We start from the raw sequence: 12,974 nt of genomic DNA, 5'->3' as shown, positions 1-12,974 counted from the left end.
ATCATTCAGATTAAACACAAGACCAAAAACACAAAAACATCTTAGCAGCGTCTAGACGTCGTCAGCTAAACTCCCAGCTTTCCCCACCATAGGCATACATCTTTAAACAAAGCTGGAAATACAGACATGCTGCTGTTCTGACAAGCTCAGCAAATTCTCAAATCTGGAACAGATTAATGATGAGGATAAAACACAGCTCCCATGGTAGCACAAAGCAGAACTCTTTTCCTTCAAAGACCTCTTTACTTCTTGTTGCTTTTACAAGCTTGTGTTAGCCAGAAGGATCCTGCTGGTTTTCAAAGAGGACAGGAGGACTCAACTTGCTTGGTGATCCACAAATCCTTTCTTCGCCGCCTTCTTGCTCCTCTGAGACATCCTATGCTCAGGCTAAGTTTGCCAAACAAAGCAGACAGAATTTGGTAAACCAAGGCGCGCTCCAAAAGACGGAGAAAAGAAGTCAGCCTGAGAGCACCTCCCTTCAGTCATCTTTCCTCTTTTCATTTGCACCGAATGGTATTATGACCTAGTTTTTTAACACAATGGGTCACAAACAGAACGGCATAAACAAGCTGCTTGGATTCAGCCCTCCTTCTCACCGGAGCCACGTGATACGAGGCAGCGTGACTGCTGCGCCGGTCAGATCTCTATCCTCCATCCAACAGAACTTGGCACGAGCGTCCTCAAACTCCCTCCTACCAGCAGCCAAGACGTCAACTGATGGGGTTACTCCAAAAACACAATTTCGCGCATCACTGCACTTCTATGTTGGGCAGCAGCTCTACCGCGCAACATGGTTATCTCCCAAAATGTAACCTTACACAGCCAAAGACATTGGAAGACAAATTATAAACAACATACTGCAGCTTTGCAATTTTACAAGAACTATTTGGATTCCATTTCTCACCTTCTCAGAAAAAGATCGATACTTCCATTGCTCCCGCTTGCACAAAAAAAGTACACTGCCTGCTTCCAGAAAAAGCCCCCAAAAATGCATGGAAAGCCAATAGGGGGAAATGGCCCATTGAAATTTCATTTCACAACATAACAAAGAAAACTGTGGGATCAAATTGGATTTTTCTAATGAGATAGCTCTCACAAAGCCCCCATATTGAACACCCCCTCCAGCTCTATCCCACTCGCCTTTTCTTAGTATAGCTGGAATAAACACATTACAGTGGCTTGTCTGTGGGGCTTCTTCATACCACCAATAGCATTTATTAGTGAACTTATCGGTCTAAGCAGATCTCCGGTGTGCCGAGGAGAAGCCTGAATGGAGTGCGCGTGTACGTCATGGGAATTAAACATGCGTATCCGAGGCAGGAGAGATGATGAGAGGAAAATACCAACATCAGGACAGCTGGAAGAGCACAGGCTGTGGATGTGGCTAACCAAGCTGTCCCCTTCATCCTTCTTCTCATTCTCAATGTGACACATGGGTAATGGACTCCTTTGTGGCAGGATGACATATCAGAACCTGCCCATTAACTCATGTCTCACCCATTTCTGTCTGACAGTGGAGGGAGGATGGAAATGAAGGCAGTGGAAGAGAGAAGGAAAAGTAGAACTCAAGAGAGAAAAGCAAGAAAGAAAGACATAACATACTGTGCGCTAAAGGGCAGACAGAAAAATGTCCAACCCCCACATGGACAGCGATAGTCCTCCATGGGGGATATGGGAAAGAGTCAAAGACACCTGGATTAAATGGCAAAGACTTTGACACACTTAAAGTCAAAGAAGCTACATAACAGGAAGAAGGCACCTCTGATGTGAGGATGTATAGAATAAAAATTCTGTGCTCATCCTGACCTGGCTCTACCGCACGAAGATACAGCACAAGCAAAGAAGATGGTAAATGGAGTTTCTAGTAGATTTGATCTGTCGCACACAAACACACTCAAATCAAAAACTGTGTTGTTTGTAAGGTACTGCAGGGGTTCCCAACTTCTATCTGTGCAACACTGTCACTGAGTGGCAGGGGACGCGTAGCATCAAGAAAAACATTACCTCAGTATACGATGTCCTCCTCTCTCAAGCTTTCTCTTTTTAACCCATCTCAGCTGGTTGGTTCATCTGTAACCAGCTGCATACATACAATTGTGCCACCTCAACTTCCTCACTGACAGGAAAAGCATTTTCTGACTTTTAAAAAATTGCTCCACAGCAAGTATTTCATAGCAGTTGTTAGCGTAGGTGATGCTTTGCACTTTTGTTGACACTAAACTCAGGTTCTTCCAACAATCTGGCAGCAAAATTCTTACTTGTGAGAGGGAAACGCATAATTTTAGTATCATAGGGAGACTGTTACTAACTATTATTAGTAACAATGTCCAAAGTTAATAATAATATGGGGCCAACCTGATGTGCTCCTGTAGAGCGTGCTCTGGTGGGTGTGGCTGGGACTGCGATACAACGGGCCCTTGTACGTCCGATCCTCATAGATTGGTGCAATGTGGCGGTCTGGGGAGATAGTTGACCTTAAGTCCGGGGCCAGCTGGCTGTGCTGACTGGCGTAAGAGCTCCGTATTCCTGCAAATGAATATAAATGGGAAGAATTTAGTGTCTGTGTCTTTTGAAAATATTATAGACCAAGACAGCGACTTTCAGGCCATGTTTTCATGATTCTTACAGGATAACTGTATCAGCATGTTAAAAACATCAGTGGAAAACATGGTGGCTGCAAAAAGAAACAGCAAGAGTGCTTGTTTCCCCCCAAACTACGGTATTTAGGTCACTTAAGTCACCTGATACTTGGTAGACTTAGATAATCAATCTCAGAAAACAACATGTCTTCTTTTGTTGTCAAACTTAATGTCATTGTTGTGTGCGGTTCACTGATTTACAAAAGGGACACTGCATCGCTTTACAGCAATAATGTAGTTTTGACAAAAACAAAAGCAGACATGATGTTCACAGGATCCTATCTTATGTATCAGGTTAAATCAATTTTCAAACTTGATCAAAATGAATAGAAAGCACTGCACATGCTGAAGAAATAATTCAATTCACAGAAATATGACTGTCAGTAAAGTATGAAAAATGAAAAATGAAACAAAAACACAAACAAAACATGAGTTGGGGAAAACCCCCACATTTGCTTCTTTTTGTGAACAGGAACTAGGCACAAGCAAATGCTAAATATTGGTTGAAATTACTAAAATGAGTCACTGAAGTGACACTGCAAACCAATCAGTCCATTAACAACAGAGTGTTTCACACAACAAACAAACAAATGCTATAATCAGCAAAAAGCTCTCCTGACGGGGGTGCGAAAAGGAAACCATTGTCTAATTAAAAATCCCTTTCACAAAGGTCACTTTAGCAGGATATGCAGGCATAGTCGAGCATCAATTTCTGTCTGACTCAGACTCGGGTCAGATGTAAAACAACAAGAGCAGAATGGGGAAACATCACACTGCTCTGGGTCTTTCCATATAAAGGGAAACACGGCTATTATGTCTCACTCTACCAACCTCGGAATGCCTAAACTTCCAACAAAAACAAACGTGAGCGAGGTCGTGCAGTCATGGCCAACAATCTGACAAACTGACATTGTGTCACATGGTAGGGAGGTGAGATCGCCATTTACATTAGTGCTGAAAGCACACTCTCTGTCACTTGCAAAGTTTTACCTATCAGGACATAATCAGTCCTTGACCAGGTCTTAAAAAACAATAGCAAGTTAGACAAGTTAGCCAGTGCCATTATTAATATAAATGATGCCAAAATGCAGAAGCAATGTGTGAAAAACTAAAAGCATCCCATTAGTCAGCAGCTATGGATGAATTTTGGCCCACTCTTCTTTCCAGCTCTCTTACGGTCCAGCCACAGTGTCTCACTCAGGTTGGACAAATGGCCTCACATTTGTTTCTAGAACACGTTGAAACTTTGAGGAGTTCACGGTCAACTCAAAGACTGCAAAGCACACAGATCCTGCAGCTGCAAAACAAACCCAAACCATCAGCATCCACCCCCGTGCTTCACTGTTGGTGCAAGATGTTTGTGGTAATGTTTTGTTTGGGTTTTTTTGCTAAATGTGGTGCCATGCATTATGGCCAACCATCTTGTCTTGTGGTTTGTTTAGCTGCAACTTTGAAAAGCTAAGCTGTGCTGCCGTGTTCTTTTTTTTTTTAAAGAGAAAAGCAACCCATACTTGTTTTGTTTTATGCAGAGGTTTTTTCTTTTTTTAAATTGTACTTTACTAATTGTGCACGGTTTCAGGTAGTTAAAAGTCTGAGATGTACTTCTTGGGTTATTTTGCAGTTTCTCTAAGCATTACAAAATGTGACCTTGGGTTGAATTTTCTGGGACGCCCACTCCTGGAAAGATTGGCAGCCGTCTTGAATGTTTTCCACTTGTGATTAACCTTTTTCAATGTAGACTTCAAATTGTTTGGAAGTGACCTTAAAACCCTGCTGAGAGTTATGGGCAGCATCAGTTGCCCCTTTAAGATCACTGCTAATGTATTCCCTACTTGGCTATGTGTTAACACACACCTGAGAGCTCCAGCCAACAAAGTGACAAAACCTGAAATTTTACAGAGGTACTCACACTTCTGATGCTCAATCGAGAACATATGATTAGCAGCACTGCTACTGCCTCTACTGGCTACTATGTACCTACCTATGGAAGTAATAAGAGACATAAGAACACTTGATTTGTTAAATCGATGTGTAATATGCCATGTTTTGTAGTTCATTGGAGGTTATATTAAGCTGGTTTTAGGACTTTCATTTTTATTATGTCCCAGTGTGTAAAAAGAACACACGACACATGTTGTCATCTTTCTTTTTGCCATGACTGGATGAGAGTATATAAAAGAAAAATTAAAAAAAAGGCCTTTGTAATACCTTAATATGTAACCACAAAGAAGTTAAAACTTGACATGTTGACATTTTCTCAAGGAACATAAGAATATGATTAAAGCGTTCTTAGTTATGTTTTAAAGAGACGATGAGATGTCAACAAAAGTTGCTGTGGTTATAATGTTACGACGCAACTTTGGAAGAGTAACTTTTGGCTCCAATATAATGTGCATGGCAGCATATATACCTGCACCATCTGTTCTCACTCTATACCAACTCAAACTTGAAAAAGCAAATTCATTTCCCTGCTCCCCAAAACACAAAATGGGTTAACTGAAACAATCGATAGGAGAGGGTAGTGCATTTGAGTAGAATTTGTACTGAAGGAGGAAAAGAAAATGGATGAAAAATCTGATTAAAAAGGGGGCCCTATTAATTTAAACAGGAGGGGGTAATGGGCTGCAAAATTTCTATCAAAATAACCAAGGGCTAATGTCTGAAAATGGACCACAATTATAGCATGTCTCACCCAATCATCCCCTAATCAAGTTAAACTCAGAGCTGAGCTATTCTGCTGTGACATAACAAGAAGCAGAATAATAGTCGTGCTTTTACCGTCGCATTTTGAAGATCGCAAAAAAGGTTAAGAGTCCAAACTTTATTTTTATTTTACAGACCAATTAAAAATAAACTGGTACGATGAACTGTAGAGGACAGCGTGGACATAAAGGCGTTTGCTCCTCTTTAATCTCCATTCTCATCAAACAAACCTAAACAAACACCATTTAAGTAATGTTTGTTTTAAACCTCACATCACTGAAGCTCACTAAGCTGTGAACCCCAGTGGGCCAGTATACAGTTGGCAACTTACTGCTTATTGCACATTTCACAAGCCCCCAAACGTCACTTGGGTCCTCTCCAACTGCATGAGCTCAGGCACAGACTGCTGCTAAACACGAGCTCTGCCATGCAGAACCAGCTAAATGAGGGAGTATTGTCACAATTTGAGACTGAGGACATTAATAAATAAACATATTTGCCTCATTTGTGAGCAGAGAGACTCTGGAGGCAAGACGAGTACAAATTTCAAATGTAGATGGTAGACTAGACTGAGGCTGACCTCTGAAACACAGAGCCTTTACATGCACTGAGGCAAGCATAGGATGAGGCATTGGGCAGCTGGTTAGGGGACCCTGGTAACCTCAATCTGAATAAACATGTAGAGAATCAACTAGCTTAATGGTGTAGTTTTATTGAAATATTGGTTGCAGTCCAAGTTACTGGCTGATATTAGCAGAAGTTGTAAAACAAAACAAAAAAACAGATTTAAAAAAAGATTTTCCTTATTCTCTGTCATACATGTGCAGTTAGAGTGGTCTATGCTTAAAATGTCCAAAGTTTTAAATAACAAGATATATGAAAATAATCCTTGTTAACCGAAAGCTTAGGCTTCAGACTGCTCTAAAGGCTCAGCTTAAGATAATTTCTCCAACTCTTGAATATCTTTGAGATCACAGACATGGGATGTAATTAATACGGTTATCTCAGCCACACAGTTTTATACCCGTGAGCACAGCAGGTGGTTTGCCTTCCCTTTATAAGGGCCAACCAATAAGAAAAAAGTTGGCTTGAAGGAAAGTACATAAAAAAAACTTGTTTCAGACAATGGATTAACTGGGGTGGGAGGGTGGGCGGCACTAAAGCCCAGTATTAGATAGATACAGATTTGTATTTAAACCGTGTATTAGGGCTGTTCGATATATATCGGATGATGATATAAAAATGTCTATCGTTTCATTTTACGCTATCGTTTGTTTCGTGGTGTCGCAAAATAAACTGTTTACAGCAATATTTTCTCATCGTTTTGATGGTCACTGTAGTGGCTATATTAATTTCTTAAAGTTCTCTCTTTCTCTTTTATTTAATATAACCACACTACAGACGGACAAGCGCCTGTTTTTATGCGTTGTGGTTAGCAACAACGACGTTAACACCTTCGCGTGTCCGCTTGTTTATGTTCCACATAAACCTTTCACAATAAAGCTCAAGATCCTGTTTAGACTTTTCAAAAATAAACTGAATCACGTGAAAGAGCAGATTATGTACGGATGAGAATTAAAAAAGAGCCGCCAGGTGCTAAAAAATAAACCTTAGACTCAAACGTTAGAACAGGCTTTTCCCCGCAGCACGCCGTGTAATAAATACTCACAAAGAAAACGGCGGCCGTTGCAACTTATGTCTAAAAATGTATCGTTTCATGCATCGGTTAAAACACTCGACTCCAGCTACATGACGCGCAGCTGGAAACACTTCCCGCAAGTCGAGCTGCCCGAGATTCACAGAATTTACAGAAAATGTTGCATTTTTGTCATTTATATCTTTATCGGATGATAGAATTCTTATATCGGGATATGAGATTTTGGTCATATCGCACAGCCCTACCGTGTATCACACAGAACCCAGAAACTAAAATACGAGCTGGAATTGAGCAGAGTAACTCCGCTTTAAGGTCAACTTATCACCAGGCTCAGTGGGCAGGTCTTTTCCCCTAATGAATCAAATAAACACACAAATACAGATTAAATTCTATCAAAGTCTAAATTGCAAGTAAATGAGCATTTCCTGCCAAAATATCAGTCTGACCTTGACCTGAAAGCTGGAGAAAAAATGGTGTCCTAGCTTCTAAGTGCTCTCTGACAGCAAGAGCATTTTATGGAAGAGATCACAACAAGTGCAATCCATTTTGGGTAAAACAGTGTTGACAAAGCACCCAGTTTTTTGTCAAGGTTATGACAGATTTTAAAACATTTTCTCTAAATTAAATTTAGAGACTGGCTTTTTAGCCATTGCACAGTAATAAATTAAATGATGGCGAGTGCTGCAAACATCCTTGAAATATGGAAAGGTTTAAACAAGGCTGTGGACTTCATTTATATATTGAAGATTTGATTGTTTTTGACTGATTTTCCCTCACTAATGAAAGTATTTTTTTTGTAAACTTCAAAGTGTTGTCAAGTAAAGAGGGTTGAAATAAGGCAAAACTAAAATATATCATAACCTACAAAAGTTTGTCTGTTTTGTTTATGTGTGTTTCCTATAAAAAAAAATATTTAACCCCCCCCCTAAAACCTAAAGAAACGCCCAAGCTCTGACTCTCCACTCCGTAGCCATATAAACAAAGACATAAACTAAGGTTGGAAGGAAGTAGTAAAACAGAGTAAAGAAGAAAAATTCTGCCACTGTGTGCACTCAATAGTGCAGGCAGCCTTTCACGCCATAGCTGTGTGCACAATAACCACTAGCAGCAGCTTGGCAGGAAATCAGTTCAGCTTCTCTTGTTCAAAGGTTTGAAGAGGGTGAGGAGAGGGTGAGGAGATGGAGAGAGAAGAGGTGGTGGGAAGACATAAGGAAAGGCGGGAAAAGAAAGCAGCCGAGAGTATAGGAGGGGATGGGAACGAGAGGATGAATGAAAAGAGGGTTAATGAGGCTGTCTAGGACCACCAGAGACCTCTCATTCCAAGTAAAGCCTAGCCACATAAACAGAGCTTTTGGCACAGCTGTGACCGAGTGAGTGGGAGAAAATCTCCCAGGCACAGGAACCTTCATGCATATCTCTGCCTCTCAGCAGCCTGACTCCTGAAAGTAGCAACATTCAAACAACCTTAGCAGAGACTAATCTGTCCCCCGATAGAAGGGCTGCAGTCACTTCTAAAGGCATCTGCAAATTGTCAGGGAGAAATAACATACTGCTGTCTATTGAGGATGAATGGCCCACATTCCTGCTGCGTTATAGCCATTTAATTCTCCCCCTCAGTCCTCTCACCGTGGCTTTAACAGATTACACTTGGCAGAGGCTGGATAAAGGGTGGTGGCTGCTTGGCGCGTGCTTTCCCTGGAGAAACAAACACTTAAATGGATGCAGCTGAATGTATCCCTCAAGAAAAATACATTTCAAAAACCCTCTCTAAACAAACGGAACTCCTCAAAGAAAACTGGGATGATTATCAGAAAATCATTACGCATGAAAGTTCCTCAAGGGGTAAAAATTCGATTGCACCACAGCTAAAACTACCCCGGTAGCCTGGATGGCGAAATGAAAATGCAGACATTGAGATGTGCTATTTTCCCCCCCTTTCTCTTCCTTCCTCTCTGAAAGGGACATGGAGCGTAATGAGCACATTATTAGGGACAATTTATCTTCATTTTCCATTTTTCAGCAACAGAGGGAAGCTCTGACATCATGCCAGTGACAGCGCAGGGAGGGGAGCCAGGTGGATGAGTAGTCGGAAGAGCGGAGGGAGGAGAAAGGGCACAAATGAAGCACAAAAAGGTGGACAGAAGTGTGACGAAAAGGCAGCAGAGAGAACCAAAAAGTGTGTGATGAACCAAGAAAAAGGTGAGGAGGAGGGGGAGGAAAAACACTTTCTGATAGATATTGACAGAAAACCACCAAGAGCTACAACATCAAGTTCAGGCTGCAGGATGGTGTTTGCCAAATGCTTGCAATTGAGTCTGATTGTGTGATCGTCCCATTTCCTTCTACTATAGCTCATCGGACACTTGTGAAAAATTACTGCAAAGTGCAGATGATGTGTTTGTGACAAAAAGGAAGACTGTAAGGACAAAGAAGGTGACAAAGAAATGAAGGAAAGCAGAAGGAACAGAAAGCTCGGTTTGTTGGCCAGATTTATACTCCCTTGACGACACACACACACACGCTCACACACAGGTAGACAGCTGTGGACACCAAGGAGTGAAGTTGTTCTACTATTACTGTTACACTACTCAGGAGGCTGACAACCCTTTGGCTCTGCTGGAGACATCATCAGTCAAAGTAGCAACATCTGTGTTTGTGTGTGCAGTGAGTCTGGGTAATAAAAAAAACAATCTCACTTTAAGAACATTTCCACAGTAACAATGATAAGCTCTGAACTACTACTAAGTCAGGCTAGTGTAATAAATAAATACAAATGCATGTGGAAAGGCCCGTGATGTTTAATAAAAGGCCGGAAAAACAACAAATTCACCCAAAATTAAAACATTTAAAGACAGTTCCATCCCACTGAGGAAAGAAGCAGCATGCAGTCACGAGAAACAGCTAGCATCAAGGCCAAGACTGACCTTTCATTACACTTCCACAGTCGACACCCAGCTGCCATCATTAACTTCTGCCTTTTTGGTTATTATCCCACGTGATTCAGCTCGAACAGATGCGAAGGCAATTTCGCTCAATTAAAAATTATTTTGCCAGTTAATTTTTATCATAAATATCTGGTTGATGCGCTACAAGCAAAATGAATAAAAATACGTTTTATTACGCAGCTGAACCTTTTCATCTTAAAGGACTGCGTGTTCCTTCAGAAATGTAAAGCAATACTAATCTTTCAGAGTTTGCAGAATTTACCTGAAGCGCGAGTATTTCCCTTAAAATTTTACAAGGATAGCTAATACGTTACATCAAAATTTAATGTAAAGATATTTAGCAGCATGTTCCCAGTGATCTTGCTACAATGCACGTGTGTTTATTAGACGTTAAAAATGGCAACTGGTCGTACATGAGCGTTAGACATAAATAAAATAAGATCAAGTCGTGCACACACACACACACACACAGCACCTTTATGTAAACAGAACAGATGATGAGCTGAAGTAACACAACCACCAAAACAAACAAAACTAAATTCACCTTGTACGTCACCATCAACGAGGGCATCTGAGAAAATCCCAAGGCAGCATCAAGTCAAGAGGAAATAAGTGTCAGTTAACCTCAAAGTAACACTACACTGATTTTCTGAGTAACGTGTTATTTTATGACGTGGAGGCAAAACCAAAAGCGGAGCAGTATTTCATCAGTTTGAAATTCCCACTGAATAATCATGGTTATCTGTAGTTGTCATTATTTGTCTAGACTATGATCTAATGTCCTGGAGATTCTACAGAAAATGGGAGCAGAAAATGAAAGGCTGCAGGCTGATCTCCGTCCATCAATTCTTGTTGCCGTGTGGAAAACACCGGGACAAGATACGTGTGTTTAGCAAGCAAACACTAGTCAGCTCTTGTTTTTGCCTCATTTGCTCAGGATTCTCTTAAGAATGACAAACTAGTTTGCACAGGCACGCTTTCCAATTAATTATCTTCCTGATCTCTGGCATACTTCTCTCACACACACAAAGCCACCCCCTTTCCTGCCTCAGTGATTGCCCACTATATAGCCTGGATAATGCACTCATCAGAACAATGGATTTGAAGGAATGCCATCACGTTTTGTGGAATCATTTTCTTCACTTTCTGTTATTTCCACTACGGGGGCACCTTGTGTTTATGATTAAATGCTCTGCCAGTTATTTAACCACAAAAAAACCCCACTTTTCCCCCCTGAATGAATGCCACACATGCGTAATATCAAGCAGTAGCCTTAATTCTCACATAAAACAAAACTAAAGGCAGCTGAAAATCATGGTTTCTGTGGCGTTTGGTAGTTAAACCTCTCGCCTCAGTCACACTAGTTACAAATCTGAAATTTCGTCAAAGCAACCATTTCAAAAGCAATCGGATCAAAGTTGTTGCATGCAGTCGTAATAACCGTGCCAACCACTGTTTTCTTTTGTGTGACTGTAGCATAAGTGAGTTGCGCTTGTGCGAGGTTACACCTCTTTTAGGTGTGGTAAGTGAAGCAACTGATTTATTTAAAACCAGAAAAGGCAAGTGAAGCTGCCTGGAAATAATTTAAACTTAGTTCTTCCTCTGACAGAATAGTTTAAAGGCAGACTATCAAATAATAATAACATGGTTTCTATCAGAATGTAATCAGTAAAGCAGATGTGTGATCTGCACAAGCTGTTTAACACTAAAGTATTTTTGCTTGAGAGCACTCAATTAGCAAAAAAGCTAATGAAAACCGATTCCTAGACTTGGTTTCTTAGTCTATGGTTAACAGCAATACCAACTATGATAAGCAGCTTGTTATACTCTGAGCCAATATTTGTCTTCGAGCAGGAACTATGTTTTGGTGACACTCCAGGGCAACCACTGACCTCGCATTCACTCTTTGCTTTCAGCTTGAGTAAATGAAACAAAAGAGTCAGAAACATGCCTGAGAAATAATTATACAAGAGTGCATCCCTGTCTGCACAAAGCAAACATAACTGTATCGTTTAACATACCAAGAAAGGAGGAACAAAACACTTGTAACTTATGTTAGCAGACTTGATATTAAAGTGTCAGTAATTTTATGCTGAGACTTTTAAAAGAATATATATAAAATACTGATGCACCGTACAGAGCAAGTATGTGTGTGTGTGCGTGTGTGTGTGTGCAGCGGAGCACCTGCGAGGCTGTCAGGTCGCGTCATTCTCTCGTAAATGTCGTAACTCTGGGGTCCGTAGGGGTCGGTGTTGTGGAGCACGGAGCGGGGCAGAGTGGAGCTGTAGTGCTGGGGCACGGCAGTCATACTAGCCCTGACTGGAGACGAAGTGTGAGTAGGCTGTTTAGTCAGCGGAGGGTTGACGTTGTCGACCATCGTCAGAGGTGAGCCCATGCGGCCCGAGGGTGACCCTGCTGAGGCCTGGTAGGGTGAGGTGGTGCGGCTAGATCGAGAGTTTGTGGAGCCCATGCGACGCAGTGCAGCGGGGGAGTTTTTCTGAGTGTTGTAGGGTGAGCCACTGCTGCCGCCGCCCGTAGTACTGGTTCGCTGGGCAGAGGGCAATGTTGTAGAATAGATGGCGGAGAGGGGTTTGGGTTCTGTAACAATGGGGGAGCCATAGGCACTGCCAACTGAGGTACGCAGGGAACCACGGGAGGGGGACATACTGCTCGCGTAGGCTGGCGAGTGAGAGCGAGAAGGCACTGAGCTGACCCTTCGCATAGCTCGGCCAGGCACTGCTGTTGTGATCTGCAAGCAAGAGAAAAAAAATAAAAAGGCTCTGTGGTTTAGTTTACATTCAGGAGGAGCTATAAAATTATGTACTGTAATAATAATGACACGCTACATAAAACAACATTGCATAAAACAATTCATTACAGGGCATGACTTTACTCTGAGACATCTTTATTTTCCTTGTGCTCCCCTCCTCTGTTGTGTGACGGCACCATTTGGTTTCTCAGCATTCTCTATATACGAAGCTGTAAGAAGCGCGATTAGGTTGTGGTGCTCGATCCCTCTGTGCATTAAAG

At 41.5% G+C, this 12,974-nt stretch overlaps 1 protein-coding gene across 9 annotated transcripts in view; it reads right to left on the bottom strand.

The window, feature by feature from the left end:
- Nucleotides 1-12,974, bottom strand: part of pkp4 (plakophilin 4) — a 90,907-nt gene that overhangs the window by 19,174 nt on the left and 58,759 nt on the right. For 7 of the 9 annotated variants that reach the window (XM_084908134.1, XM_084908139.1, XM_084908135.1 and 4 more), the window contains 3 exons: nucleotides 12,129-12,693; nucleotides 10,489-10,515; nucleotides 2,356-2,526 (listed from right to left, as the gene is read on the bottom strand). In XM_084908134.1, coding sequence (XP_084764260.1) covers nucleotides 2,356-2,526; nucleotides 10,489-10,515; nucleotides 12,129-12,693 — 763 coding nt within the window. The remainder of the gene's footprint in view (nucleotides 1-2,355; nucleotides 2,527-10,488; nucleotides 10,516-12,128; nucleotides 12,694-12,974) is intronic. The other 2 variants (XM_084908137.1, XM_084908142.1) reach the window with 1 other exon arrangement.

This window comes from Perissodus microlepis, chromosome 16, assembly GCF_051167445.1.
Source record: "Perissodus microlepis isolate ML-2025 ecotype Zambia chromosome 16, ASM5116744v1, whole genome shotgun sequence".
Classification (NCBI taxonomy): domain Eukaryota; kingdom Metazoa; phylum Chordata; class Actinopteri; order Cichliformes; family Cichlidae; genus Perissodus; species Perissodus microlepis.
Note: the sequence above shows the minus strand (reverse complement) of the source record. Positions and strands in the feature narration are given on the sequence as shown.